This window comes from Mycteria americana, chromosome 2, assembly GCF_035582795.1.
Source record: "Mycteria americana isolate JAX WOST 10 ecotype Jacksonville Zoo and Gardens chromosome 2, USCA_MyAme_1.0, whole genome shotgun sequence".
NCBI classification, from domain to species: domain Eukaryota; kingdom Metazoa; phylum Chordata; class Aves; order Ciconiiformes; family Ciconiidae; genus Mycteria; species Mycteria americana.
The window spans coordinates 418344-432894 of NC_134366.1; the positions used below are offsets into that span (position 1 = coordinate 418344).

At 60.4% G+C, this 14551-nt stretch overlaps 1 protein-coding gene and 1 long non-coding RNA gene across 2 annotated transcripts; one reads left to right on the forward strand and one right to left on the reverse strand.

The window, feature by feature from the left end:
- Window positions 1–7590: 7590 nt before the first annotated feature.
- LOC142405147 (uncharacterized) lies at window positions 7591–12646 on the reverse strand. The gene is made up of 3 exons (XR_012774081.1): window positions 12485–12646; window positions 10263–11484; window positions 7591–9443 (listed from the first exon to the last, which is right to left on the reverse strand). It is a non-coding gene; the product is annotated as an uncharacterized LOC142405147 (long non-coding RNA).
- A 200-nt stretch (window positions 12647–12846) lies between these two features.
- On the forward strand, window positions 12847–14406 carry TMUB1 (transmembrane and ubiquitin like domain containing 1). Its single transcript, XM_075492086.1, has 2 exons — window positions 12847–13397; window positions 13752–14406. Exons 1-2 carry the CDS (start codon window positions 12994–12996, stop codon window positions 14104–14106), a joined length of 759 nt encoding a protein of 252 aa, XP_075348201.1. The 5' UTR covers window positions 12847–12993; the 3' UTR covers window positions 14107–14406.
- Window positions 14407–14551: the final 145 nt, after the last annotated feature.

Here is a 14551-nt window from a genome sequence, read left to right on the forward strand (position 1 = left end):
AGCAGGAGCACCGCGGCCACGGGACACCCGAGCACAGCGGTCCCCACGGCAGCAGGAGCCCCGGCGCTGGTGACAGCAACCGGGGGAGCCCCGTTATCGTGGCATGTCCAGATCCCCGTGCTCTTGCCTGCTGCTCCTGTTTCCATTATTGCAGGGTGTGTTTTTACCCTTAGCACACAAGATGAGAGCTGATTCCTATTCATCTTTTAAATCTTGTCTGGTAAGACATCATCTGGGAGTGATCATGAAATCCCTGCTGATAAAATTAGTGGACTTCACAAGAAAGGAGTGGATAAACAGCAACTATAGAGCAGACACACAAGAGATCCAGCTAACCTGGGAAGCTGGTCCCACTCAAATAACATATATTTAAACAGTCAAAAAGAATCATGTCCCTGATAATAAAAACTGTACCCCAAGCCAAAGAAACAAGGTCTTTGCTCTAGGAAGGAAAACGTCCGAGAAGGATTCAGGGGTCGCACTGTAACCAAAGATGGTGCAAAACTGCCCCAAGAGGGGCCAGTGCAACCGCTGAGGGCTTCAGGGAGGATGCGCTGAAGAGGTACAGGCGCAGAGGGTGGATCTTCCTTCCAGCCACGGTACCAGCACGATCTGCACCGACACAACACCTCCGGCTCTGGTGGAGATGCTCTGAAGGATGGAGAGGCTGCACAGAAGGGAAAAGCTGCACCACGGAGCTGGAAAAGGATTTTCAGCTCGTGACTGAAAAAATCTTTGCCTGCGTAGCTTGTCAGAAAGGTTCAAGAAGCGGCAATTATGGCAGACAAGCACATTCAGGGGAGAAAATACCAGGATCTGAGGGTTCCTCCTTTCAGAAGAATAACAAGAACTGCTGGCTGCTGTGGAAACGGCGCAAACACAAATAAGCAGCGAGACGTATTTTTAGTAGTGGTTTAGGAAGGTTTGCCATCAGCACATCCTCAACACATATAAATCCAAACGGAGCTTTTCTGGAAGGCAAGATTTGTCTGAACAACAATTAGAAATCTCATTTCAGTGCAAGAAAGGACACTGGCTGTGCTACCCAGGCCCTGGCTCCATGCTCCTCCAACGTTTCACCACCTCCTTGAGGCCAAGCAGCTCCTCGCTGCCCGGGACACTGCCGGTCCTCGGCTCACCAGATCCCTCCTCTCCCTCCTGCTTCGCCACCGTCTGTGGCATCCCAGGACAAGGTCAAGGGCACGCTCCCCATCAGTCAGGACAAGTGGCCTCTATCCAGGACCTCTAGCAGAAGAAAAGCATCAAGGACCAGTGTTACGGCTGCAATACCCCATTTTTGTGAAACCAACCTGTTCCCCATAACAGCTCCCCGAGCAGCTTTGCCTGGGGCTGATCTGAAAAGCACATATGAAACGCACAGGAATTGTACAACATCAACAGCTCAGCCCGTGGCTGTCACTGAACTCACCCCTGCTCGTCTCCCACCTTCTCCATCCTGCCGTGGCCAAGATAAACAGATTTGCATACGTACATTAATTTTAGAATAAACTAGTAAAATGCTTTACTTTCTGTAAAAGAATGAAAAAGAAGAAGGAACTAGGCAACAGTGCTGAAAGGGCTGCAGAAGGCTGTTTTCGTTCATCCCCTTGTCACAGGCTCCATTATCTGACCGGGTTCCTGAGAATATTTAGCCTGCCCTTCCAAACCACCAGTGACGGGGATCTGACAACTTTTGCTCCATTCTGGTGCTCAGTTATTCTTAGAAAATTATCAAACTTTGAGTTCCCTTTCTGGAGCTTCAGCAGATGATTCCTTTTCATTTCTAAACTATTCTCTCCCTCTTTTCATCAGTTTTCTCCGTACTTCAGCACATGCAAAGTCATCGCAGTCGTCTCCTTTCCCAGCTGAAACAAGCCCAAGCTTTCGAGCTTTTCTCATGAACCAGGAGCTCGTGGCCTCTGACCAGGTTGGCTGATCTCGTACGGACGCTCTCCCACTTCTCCAGGTCTCCCTCGTCGCGCAGGGTCCCGCTCTCCCGGTGAAGCCTTCGTCGTACCGCTGAGCTCTGCCTGACGAGGCTCCCGCTTACGCAGCCCCGCAGCGGGTTTGTGGTTCAGCCCCAACGCGCCATCGGTGCCTTGCGGCAGCTCTGACTCGGCCCCGCTCATCCCGCTGCCAAGCTCCGGCAAAGCCCCACCAGATGTTTCTCCATAAACATTTATAAATTGCCTCCGTTTCAGACCCTTCCAATGTATCAACATCCCCGGCGCTCGCAGCCCCCTCTGCGGCGTCACCTTCCCAGCCAGTGCCGGTACGGGTGTCCTCGCCCCCAGCCGAGCCGCCCGGGAAAGGCACAGCAGGACCTGGCCGGGCTCTGTGCCGAGGCAGCGGGCTCAGCTCCCTCGGTGCACGCACCCAGGCTGGCGGCCAGGCCCGGCACCCTCCTTGAGGGAGCACCCGCCCCTTCCCTGCACCCTCTGCACAGCCCCTTCACCAGCACCCGCCGGTGGCTGCTGAGACGGTGTCGGGATTTATCCCCGGCAAGCAACGGGACGTCCTTCATGCCTCCGTCACCCCCTCGCCTGGCCAAGAAGTCAGCTGAGGTGGTTTGATGTGGCTTTCTCCTGAGAAATGGGCATTGACCGCCCCCACGTTACCTGCTGCTCGCACCATCTTGCTTTTCTTTTTTCACAGAAAGTTTCTTGGTTATTTATGAAGCTATTTTCTGGACAGGAGGTTGGGCTGGCCTCCTCCCCTTCTGGCAGAGACGCGGGATGCTCCCCCAGCAGCCCCGGCCGCTCGCCCCCTGTGCAGGCGTTTGCAGACCACCGCGAGCCGACGTCTCGGAGGCACCACGAGCCGCAGAAGCGAGCAGGAAACCTCTGCTGCTGCAGGGCAGCTCCGCGGCCGCTTCCCCTTCGGGCCTCCAGCGTCCCCAGCCCCGGGGGCCCCAGGCGTCCCCGCCGCCTCCCACCGCCCGACGGGTCCCCGGCAGGACGTGGGGCGGAGGGACGGGACGAAGCACGGGCAGCTGCTGGGAGGGAGCATCCCCCAGCCCAAGCCTGCGCGGGCGTCGAGGGGACCCCGCCACCGGCAGCCCCTGCGGAGCGGGACCCCTCGCCGCCCGCCACCGCCCCGGGCCGCGGTGCAGTCAGGGCAGCTATGGCACCGGTTCCCACAGCGCTGCCGGCGCTGGAAAACCACAGTTACTGCAAAGGCAGACAAGATCAGGGAGAGAGGAGCCCACATTAACTGCAGGCAAACAGATGGAGCTGGTACTTATCACAGATAAGGAAAAAAAATCATGAGAGAACTTAAATGTACCGAGAGGCCGCATCGCATGACTTCAGAACAGGGGAAGTGGGGGAGGAAGGCGCGAGCTCGTGGGGGAGACGAGCCCGGGGCTTTCTGCAATAAAAATGCACTCAGGGATGGTCAGACGGACGCTCTCTGTGGACAGCGGCCGTGGGGAAATGGAAACCATTTTTTAGGGTGAATTTGATGCTCAGAACCCCAACTTTGTAAGCTCAGAGATGCTCTCCATCTGCAGCACTTCCATCTGACGCTGCCGTTTGCAAGTGCCGCAAATCGGCGCCGCTGCCAAGAGGAGCGATGCCTCCTCCTCCTCCTCCCGCCGCTCCCACCCCCGGACCAGCCGCTCCGGCGCCTCGGTGGCCGCGGCCCAAACCGGCTGCAAACCGCCCCGGCAGAAGGAAAGGGTCGGCGTCAGCTTGGCCAGCGCTGGACCCGGCTTGCCACACGGCTGCTCCCCACGCGGGGAAGGAGCGGCCCGCCTGCCCCGTGCGGCCACGGCCACGGGCCCTACGTGAACACCAGTCGGTGCGGCAGCCTGCGCGGGGCAGCGGGAGGGTCCCCACCGCCCCGGAGCTCCCAGCGAGCGTCGGTCCAGAAGGGATGGGCCCAGGGGACTCGCTGCTCTCTTCCCAGTCCGGCTGGCAGCGGGGAGGCTGCCAGATCTGGCGTGCGGGGAGGCAGCCCCGGCAGCCTGAGGGATGAAGCAGAAGACGGTCATCGGCTCCCCGCCCAGCGGGCACGGCAGAGCCCTTTTCCAGCCCCGCGCCCGCCGCGGGTAACGGCCCCCGCCAGCGGGCAGGAGGGGATGGGCGAGGGGACGGAGCGGTGCAGGGCCCTTCCGGGGGTCCAGGCCAGAGCAAAAGGAGCCGGGGCTGGAGAGACGCCACCGGCAGCGGACGCCCAGGTCCACCCAGGATGGGGGCTGGAGAGCAGCACCCCACAACAGAGCGGCGAGGGCCGCGGCCGGGGGCTGAGCTTACATGGGCGTCCTGGCCCCATGGGCAGAGGGTGCGGGTCCCCGGCGGGCTCTTGGACTTTAAGTGGTGCGCTTGGGACCCTGAGGTGCTTAATCGCACTTGCTATTAAAAACTGGTGCTTCACTTCTGCGGGGACGTCTCCGTCTGGGAGAGCTGGCTTGCGCAGGGCCCAGCGGGGAGACACCTCTCGTCGTCCCGGGAGCCAAAGGGGGAGCAGGAAACCTCGTCCCCTCGCCACAGCCACAGCCCTGGGCGGGCTCAGGCTGCCCCGTCCTCCTTGCACACCCCGTAAGGTTAGAGGCTCCTTTTCCCAAACCCATCGGGACTTTCCTGTGCTGTGGCTCCTGCTACAAAACAGGCAGTCAGCGGCGGTCGCCTGGTGGGGAGGGAGGTGTTTAATAAGGAGATGTCACCTTCCAGCCACAGTAAGTGTCCTCCTCGGGCTGGGGATCAGGCCAAGAGCTCTTCCCCAGAATAGCTGCAGCTCTTTAATCTTACTCTGGAGCGAGGAGGTAACCGCACATATCAATCCCGTCCATATCTGTGCAAAGTACGGCTGTCAGGCAGCGGCAAATTGCAAATCCAAAGCACACAGTTCAGTGCACGCAGCTGTTTCACACCGCGGCCTGCATGGGGCCCAACAGGTGAGAAGCAGCAGTGACCGCTGCTGTGCCAACGGTCTGCCAGTGGTTTACTAAAGCACGGAGACGGCCGCCGGCCTGCCCAGGCCGCAGCAGTATTTGCAGAGCGCTGCGGACAAGCCCCGACCCCCTGAGAAGCTGAGGCTGGAGGGGTGCGGGGCGAAGGGGGCCCCCGAGCCTGGGGCCGGCGGCTGTGCTGGGATCGGCCCCCTGCGCTCGGGCAGCTCCCCGGGTGAGCAGACGCAGGCTTGGCTGCTCTTCAGAGAAGCGGCGGCCCGTGGTTTACTTTCCCTTTGTTGTCTGCGTCTCTCACCGCGACCCACCTCTGAGCGGCCGGCCATTTCAAGACACCCGTGGGCATCCGGTGAGCCGCTGGCACGCGTCCTGCTCCCGCAGGCGTCTGGCTGCGCGTCGAGGTGCGCAACGCCCCCGTGTCTTCTCCTTGGCGGGGGTCCTGCCTCCGCAGGGAGGGCCGTGGGGACACCCCGCCGCGCACGGCCGCTCACAGGGCAGAGTGCCCCAGTCCCACCGGTGCCCCACAGCTGGACCCTCTCCCGTGGGGCCAGGATCCCTCTGTGACCCCTCTCTTTGGTTAGAGACCGCCGGTCCACAGGAGGTGAACCGTGCAAGCGCGCGCGCGGTTGTTAAAAAGAAGCTAAAAATGGCGGCGAGGCGAATTAAACGCTTCCCGGCACTGTGGAGGTACCGCCCCAGGGGCACGGGGCCAGCGAGCCCCAGCAAGGACGCAAGGACGGCTGACGAGGAGGGAGGGAGCTGGCGCAGGCCAGCAGCAGGGTGGGGGACGCAGGTAGAAACGCTGAGGCATCCTTGGAAAGGTGAAACTGTGAGTAAAGGAGGAAACGGAGGGGACCATAAACAGTGGCAGATGAAATGCATAAACACAACAAGGCAGCAAGACCGCTCTGAGGAACAACTAACGAAGAGATCAGAGCCAACAGTAAATCTTTCTTCAGACGTACCAGGAGCAGGACACCTTCCAGACGCCTGCAGGGCCAACGGATGCCTGGGCACGAGAAGTAAACCGAGAGGACGGGGCTGCCGCAGAGGAGCTAAATCTGGTTTTTGCATCGGTATTCACCGGGAAGAAATTGGAGGGGGTTACCCTGCAGGGACCCCTCTTTGCAGGGGCACAGCAGAGGATCCGTTTGGAAAGGCGGTGGCTGCAGAGGACATCAGAGGAGCAGAGCTGATGGGACGGTGCTGACCGTGCCGCAGGGACCCCAGGATGCAGGACCTGAGTTATGGAGATCTTTTGCTCGCAGCTGCCTCGATACCGGGTGGATACCTGGGAGGTGGAGGGTCCCGAGAGCGATGCCATCCATACAGGGCTCGAGGGAGTTCTTGGGAAATCCAGGCCTGTAAGTCCAGCAGCTGCAGGGAGCAAACGAGGAGCTGTGGCAAGTAAACCGACTGCAGGCTGCGCAGATACGATCCAGTCGGAGATGACGGGACAGCTGTTATGCAGAGGAGTCCCGACCTTGCAGAGAGCCCCGAAGGGATAACAGAGAGATTACACGTGGGTAAGACGACCGAAGAGTGAAGTCTGTTTTGATTCCCAAAGAGCTTTAAGGAAAGCAGGCAGCCGTGGGACAAGCAGGACAGCCACGGGGTAGGCGGCTAGTTTCCCAGAAGACGGGATGCGTAAGGCGAGCACGGCTCTTGCCACGGAGATCACCGGTGCAGCCCCACACGGGTCTGGGCTCTTCGGCACGTTCCCCAGCGCTGGGAGAGGGCAGAGCTGCAGCAAGGGCTCACGGCACCCTTTGGGGTGCCGGCTGCCCGAGGTGCGGCGGGTCGCTGCACCCCTGCCGACCCCACAGACCACCCTGCTCCCGTGGGCAGGCCCGCTCCAGAGGGGAAACGGACAGGTTTCCGCCTGTGGGCTGACCCCCCAGACGTGTGGCACCCAGAGCAGCACCGGGTGCCAGGACCTGCCGCCTGCCCGCCCGGGTGATGCCCTGCAGCCTGCGAGCAGCTCTGCCCCCACCCATCCCGACGGCCTCTGTAACAGGAGCAGAGGCAGCACGGTGGGCAGGACGGGCTCAGAGGGAGCACCAGAAAGTGGAGAGGGAGGCCCCGGCTCACGCAGCGGCGCTGGCGCACAACGCCGCACCACGAGGCGCGATGTCTCGCCCCGGCGCTGTGCCGGAGATGCTGCCGGGCTCTGCGCTGTCGCCCTGCCCTACCCCAAGCCTGGCCGGAGACACAGGCAACGCAACGGCGGGCGGTTTTGGCCCATCTTCCGTTTCCATCGCACGTATTCACACAAATGGCACAGACATGCCGCGGGGGCTGGCCGGCGGAGGCGAGCTCCCAGCCCGGCACAGGGCGGAAGGGGCCGATCCCCCGAGGCGCACGGGGAGCCCCGGGCAGGGGAGGGGGTGACCTCGCCTCCGTATCTGGCTGGAGCAGCAGCACTCTAGAACTGGGCATCGCTGTACATTAACAATATTTTAGAAGAATATTGAAAAATCAAAGAGATTCTGAAAAGACCCACGCAGAATGATTTGAGGGCTAGAGCGAGTGCCTTACAGCAGAAGATTTAAAGAGCACAATCTGTTCAGCTTATCCAAAAGAAGATTGAGGGGTGACTTGATTACACTGTAGAAGTACTTTCATAGGGAAATATTAAATGGCTCTTTAATTGAGCCGGGAAAGATATAAAAAGACTCAATCTCTGGAAGCTGAAGCCAGACAAATCCACACTGAAAATCAGACACAAAATTTTATCGGTGAGGGTGATTAACCACTGGATAAAATGCATTAAATTTGAACAGTCATAACCACTCAAATTATTTTGTTCAGACATGGCTTATTTTCTACATCCTGGAAGTTATAAATCCCGTATCTGCTTCCTACACAGCGTATGTATTTTTTAAATCTGCTGCTTCTTGTGCATGCTTGCATCCAGCACTCCTACATCCCTGGGATCTTCTCTTCCATTTTGGCAGCACCCCTTCGCCAGTCTTGGCAACTTGCTTTGCCTTACCCCCAGCGGGTCTCTACCCAAAGCTGCACCCTTCACCCGTGCCTTTAGCTGAATCATCATTGCTAAAATCCTTCCTTTTACTCCCCCTGACGCGTGCATCGAGCTTAAGTGACTTCTTCCCACCTTCCAGGTCCCAGGGACTCTTCCAAAGATCGTGTACCGGGGCTCGACTCACTCTGCATCGCTCTCCCCCTCCATACGTCCCTTTTTCCAACAGCTCCTGCTCGACACTCGTTGCCTCTTCCTGGGTGACCCCTACACGCAGCCTGCTCTGTGAACTCTTGCCAGCTCTCTGTCTGTCTAGAACCCGTGCCACAGAATCTCGAAGTAAAGGGCTTAACTTTTTAAAGTATTAAACAGAACTACCAAGATTATGAGATTTTTAAATCAGTATTTGTTATTCTCTTTTTCTCTTCAGACTCTGTTTATGCTTTGTGTTGTGTTGCACGTCTGGCCTCAGGCTCCGATTCTAGACATCGCTTGGGTAGGGGTCCACCCTCACCCCCTGGTTGCAGGACAGGAACCACAGGTGGTATTTTAAGGTTATTACACAAGAGGAAAAGATCCCCGCTTGGTTTTGTGCTGCTGGTGTCCCGTAGCCAAGGAGCGAGAAAATCTCAGTTCCTTGTCCTATAGAACCTACAGGTGTCGGGTCAGCAAAGCCCCGAAGCATCACCCGCTACGCCAGTCATCCAGAGCCCGGTCACCAAAACCCACCGAGAGGTGCCATCACCAGCACAGCTGTCCGACGGGCAGATTCTCCTTCCCGCGGGGAAGGTTAGTATTGCTCAGCTGCCACAAAACCCAATCTCGGGGGGGCTGGCAGCCGGGGAGCAGAGCCCGGGAAGGAGGTGGCCTCTGGCCGGAGCTGTGTTTCCTTCTCCACCCTCGGAGAGCCGGCCGGGAGGTGGGAGCTGCGGGACGGCTCTGCCAGCCCCGTGCTGGTGGGGAGGCGAGACGGGCTCCTCAGGAATCCACTGCTCTCGCCGGGAGCTCGTCGAAATGGCCGTGCTCAGGTTCGGCGAATCTGCACGTCCCCAAGACGGTTTGTCAGAAACGCCTCTGCGAGCTCTGGCATCCATGGCTTTTGTGTCCCAGAGAAGAACCTGTGGTCATCACCCTCTGCTAACTGCAGCTTATTTAAATAATTTACTAGCAGCTAATAATAAACTTTGATTCTTCGCTGTGTTTTTTCTTGTCTTTCTCAGCGGGTGCTCTGCTGCCCTCAAAGCTTTGCCTTTTCTTTAGTGATTTATTCAGCTCAGAGTAGCGTGGGTCCTACTTCTCCCTGCTGCAAGTGCACGTCCCCATCCTTGTCCTCCCTTACGTCTGTCCTAGCTGCTCTCTGCCCCTTCGCTGTCACTGGAGCAGTGACTCCAGTTGCCAGCTGTGGTCACCAGTGACTGTGGACAGACTGGCTCCGTGGCCGTTGGAGGCCCAGGGCCACTCGATGACCGCAGCGACCGTGACCGGGCAGGTCTGCAGTGCTGCTTCCTCCAAGTGCCAGTTACTGCATGGAGGCTGCTGCGAGCAGCAGCTCTGAAAAAAATCAGGGAACAGAAAATCGGGGAATGTTTTTTATAATTCGGGTGGTGATACCCAGGCCATCCTCCCTCTCCATGCCCGGCTTTCTCCCTCCCTCTGGGACAGCCTCTGGCCAGCACCGAGGTCCCCTCTGCAGCCACCCAGCCCCAGCCTCACCCCTTGTTTCTCCCAAGTCACCAAGGGACACCCCCCGCTGCGGACCCGGGCTTTGCCCAGCACCTTCTGCATCAGCCTCAGCGACCCAGGGAAGGGGCAGCTCTTCTCCACCAGCTTCTCACCTCTGCCCCCTGCACCACGCTCATGGCTCAGCGCTGTGGGAGGGAGCAGCGCCCCATCACCCCCACGGCACCTCGGGGCGAGGGGTCCTCCCTGCCCACCCGTCAGCCCGTGTGCCCCAGGCAGATCTAGCAGCACAACCTGCTCCCCAGCAGCCTCTGCACCCATGTGTGCTGCCCACCTCTGCCACCGGGACCCCCGGCTCGGCCGGTGGCTGCCCATCTCCTCCAGCCCCTCAGCAGGCGGCACTGGGGACCCTCCTTGGCCCTTCCCCACAAGGGACAGTGCTGTGCCACGGGGCTGCGGTGTGCAGGAGCGGCTTCTCGGGGTCTTGTCGCAGACCCCTCGCCCGTGACGGGGACAGGGTGTTTCGTGACCTGGTTCTCTGCGGTCCTTCGTAAACGCAGAGCTCATCCTTGCCTAGAGATGCTGCAGCTCAGCATCCCCAACTCCCCACGCTCCCACCCTCGAGCTCTTTTTTCTGGCCCAACTGCTTTCCCCACAACACGTCTCCACGTCTTTGACTGGGGCTGACACCTCTCGCTGTTGGTGGGAGCTTCTGAAGAGCAGTTTCATCTGCAGAGGCGTTCATCTCTCCCGCGTCTCCACTCCCACACGCGCTGAGCTTCGCTGAAGGCGCTGACGATGCTAAGCTAAAGGGACTCCTCGGTCCCGCCGGGATGGCAGCGCCACAGGCGAGGGGGTGTCTGCCCAGTGCCCCCGCCGCCTCGCTGCTCCGGGGAGAGGAGAGGAGAGAGGAGGCAGCACCTAACACAGACCTGGGGCTGGAAAAGATGCACACAACGATCAGGGATGCTCTGGTGTAAAAGGACTGAATCCGCAACTTTCCGCTTTGCGGTGTAGATGCCGAGGCAAGTTACGTCAGGGGACTGCGTCTCTCCTCTGCTGGAGAGCTGTCCTCCCCGTGGGCTTCCAGGAACGATGGGTAAGCCAGAACGCCAGCAGCAGCCTATTTTTAAATTCTGCTGTGCATGCGAGAGCTCTGCTTTGGCAGCCCCACTTTTCAGCTCTCTCGGTGCTATTTGCAGGTCATTAAAGACTTCACTCCCTGTGATCGCAGGACGAGTTCTGCTCTTGAGTTCTGCAAGACGGCTGTACGCAGAAAATAAATTTTTTGTTTGCAATGTCTCCTGCTAATGCTAATATTACCATTACACTGCCTGGAGCCTTAAGCTCTCCTATCACACATCTCATCAATCTGCATTGCTGCAGTCTAATGATAAGCTGAAAACAGTGACGAAGAATGCAGATCAGGATTGAAGGAGGCAGCTGAGAGAATCATCACCTCCGGCCCCACGCCCCGATTCCGGGACCCCCGGACGCTAGCCTGAACCGGCGTTTCAGCGGGGCTGGAGCCAGGAGGCCCGGCGCACCCGCAGCCCCAGGAACCAGCTGGTCCGTCCGACCTGGAGGCAGTTTGGACACAGGAGCCTGGAAGGGAAAGTAATGAATTCCTCGGAGCCACCCAGCTCCCGGGAATCACTGCCGCCCTCAGATCCACCTCAGCAGGAAGGACGCTGCAGCTCGCGCGCTGCTGCCGTTAGCAGATTCCTCGTGGTTTTATTATAGGAAATGTCCTGTGCCACCAAGTGCTGGACCTTGGAGGCGATGCCCTGGGGAAAGGGGACGTCATCCAAAGGTCTCCCTTTCAGCTTCGTTCCTTTATGGGCGCTGTAGGTTTTTTCCTTCCACAAGTCTCCCCCACACTATCTCATTTTGATGGTACAAGCCTTTTCACCTGAAAATATGGAAGTTTTGATCAAACCATTTTTGACCATGTTCACAATTATCTGAATGCTTTTCAGGAACACAGAAAAGCTGAGTCTCCAGCATTAATGTTTAATACCAGACACTAATCAGCCAAGAGAGACTTTAGGATAAATTCTTCTAAATGTCTTTGAATATAAAAAACAAGTTGGAGACAAAAGTGCTCCACACTAATTTTTTCATCTATCGTTCAAGCTTTCCTTCTTCATGAAACCTGCAGGTAGGTTTAAACGCATCAGGGGAATCGCAGTCCCCCAAAGGATCACTGGAACTCAGTCAGTTTTAGTCTGCAGCTTCTCCCATTTCCCCGTGTTACCTCTGCCCTGCACAACCTGCTTTCTCCCTGCCAGAGACCTCATCTTCACTAGAGCACGGCTCTTCCAGCGACAGGCTCTGCCTACGGAATCTGATGTCCTTCACCAATTGCACACCTTGTTTTAGGATCGTTTAGGTTGGAAAAGACCTTTAAGATCATCAAGACCAACCGTTAACCCAGCACTGCCAAGACCACCACTAAACCATGTCCCTAAGCGCCACATGTACACGTCTTTTAAATACGTCCAGGGATGGGGACTCCACCACTTCCCTGGGCAGCCTGGTCCAGTGCTGGACAACCCTTTCGGTGAAGACATTGTTCCCAATATCCAGTCTAAACCTCCCCTGGAGCAACTTGAGGCCATTTCCTCTCGTCCTAAGGCTTGTTACCGGGGAGAAGAGGCTGTCACTCACCTCTCTACACCCTCCTTTCAAGCAGTTGTAGAGAGCGATAAGGTCTCCCCTGAGTCTCCTTTTCTCCAGGCTAAACAACCCCAGGTCCCTCAGCCGCTCCTCATCAGACTTGTGCTCCAGACCCTTCACCACTTTTCTATATATAAAGCAAAGAACAGGATATTGATTAAATGATAAAAATATTTTCGCTCTTAAGCAGAATCAACGACTTCATGCTCCTTCAGTTGCGTGAGAAATTTCACCCGGAGGGTTTCATGGAATCATCATGGAATGGTTTGGATGGGAAGGGACCTTTCAAGGCCATCTAGCCCAACGCCCCCTGAAACGAGCAGGGACACGTCTCCTCAGGCTGAGCCCATGCGGGCCGATCATTTCTCAAACCGATAATGGCGGATGAGGGAAGGGCCCTGGCCCAGGAAGCCCGACGGCGCAGGCGCAGCCTGGCGCGGGGCACGCCGGGAGCTGTAGTCCAGCCACCTGGCGCTGGGCGTGGAGGCACCGCTGGGCGTGCCCCGCGCGGAGCACATACGCGCATGCGCACAACAGGACCACAGCTCCCAGCGTGCCCCGCTGGGCGCTTCCGCGCATGCGCGGAACAGGCCTACAGCCCCCAGCATACTTTGCGCCGAGGCGGAAGCGGCGCGATGGCGGCAGGTGAGGGGCCCGGGCCGGCCGCGGCTCCGGTTGCCTGCGGCCCGGCGGGCTGACGGCTGCGCTCTATGCCCGCAGGTCGGTAGCCGCCGCCGCCGCCATGGCGCTGATCGAGGGCGTTGGCGATGAGGTGACCGTGCTTTTCGCGTTGTTGCTGGTCGCCGTGGTGCTGGGGCTGGCCTGGGCCTCCACCCGCGCCCCCGAGCCCGCCGCGACGCCCCGCGATGCCGCGACGCTGCCCGAGGAGGGCCCGAGCGCTGCCCCGACCCCCGTCGAGCACAAGGCCCCGGCGGCGGCGGCGGCGGCCGGGGCGGCCCCCGATGGGGCGGGCGGGCTGGCGGCGGGGCTGCGGTCCCGGGCCGGCCCCTCACCCGCGCAGGGCCCCCTCGGTGAGGGGGACGGCGGCCCCGCCGAGCCCACCATGGTGCTGCGGCTGAAGTTCCTCAACGACACGGAGCGCCTGGCCCGGGTGCGCCCCGGCGACACCGTCGGGGCCCTGAAGAGGTGAGGGGCGGGGCAGGCCGGTTCTCCTGCGGCACCGCTCGGGGCCGTCCCGGCTGGGGGCGGCCCCGAGCCCCGCCGGCGGCTCCTTCCCTCCCTGGAGCAGCTGGGAGCTGCCGCTCTTGCCCTGGTGTGGGCGCGCTTGCCCGTGCCCGTGCCTGGCGGGGCCGTTGTACGGCCCATCCTGGTGGGCGCCTTCGCTTCTGGCAACGCTGGGGGCGGCTGACGGCGAAGCGCGGGCGCAGGGGTGCGGGTACCGGTCAGGGTGGGCGCGCTCGCAGCCTGCTCCTGGGGGGCGGCGGAGGGGACACCGTCCTGGAGGGAGCGTGACGTTTCCCTCCTTGTCGCCCGCCCCAGGGCCTATTTCCCCGGGCAGGAGCAGCAAGTGCGGCTGATCTACCAGGGCCAGCTGCTGCGTGACGACGCCCAGAGCCTGGCCGCCCTGCACCTCGCCCACAACAGCGTCCTGCACTGCCACATCTCCCAGCACAGCCCGGCCCCCGCGCCCGCCGGCCCCCATGCCTCCGCCGACCCCGTGCACGCCGCCCTCAACGTGGGCAGCCTCATGCTGCCGCTCTTCGTGCTGATGCTGGCCGTGCTCTGGTACTTCCAGCTGCAGTACCGCCACGTCTTCACCGCCACCGCGACCACCTTCCTGGCCGGCCTCACCCTCCTCTTCAGCTTCATGGCCTTCACCATGTACCGCAGATAGCACGGCCCCAGGCCCCGGAAGGAGCCGCCGCGCCTGGAACGAGCTCGGTGCCGGGCAGAGTCTGCTGCCGCACCCGGACCCGGGGGGTCTGGGCCGAGGACTGCGTCCCGGGGGCTGCAGGGCCCGGCGGGTCAGAGGGAGCCGGCGGCCGGGCGGGAGGCGGGCAGCCTGCCGCGCCGCGTCCCGGGGCTCGAGGCCGGCAGCGCGGCGGCCGGAGCCGGGCTTCGCAGGAGTGAGTGCCGCGCTACCTCCGGGGCGGGGGTCCCGGCGCCCCCGGCCCCGCACGGACCGTCCGCCCGCGGCTCCGCGCGCGGGAGCCCCTGCACGCCGCTCCTGCGCCGGGCGGCCTCCGCTGCCCCGGGGCTGGGGCTGCCGCCCGCGGGGTGCGGGTGCCGGCGGGGGGGCCGCGCTCCCCGCCGCTCTGTGACGATTAAAGAGGACGAAC

Excerpts from the sequence above, each read along its gene's own strand:
- TMUB1 (XM_075492086.1), top strand. The coding sequence starts at position 12,994 with ATGGCGCTGATCGAGGGCGTTGGCGATGAGGTGACCGTGCTTTTCGCG. Across the intron at positions 13,398-13,751 it reads ACCGTCGGGGCCCTGAAGAG|GGCCTATTTCCCCGGGCAGG; the intron begins GTGAGGGGCGGG and ends CGCCCGCCCCAG.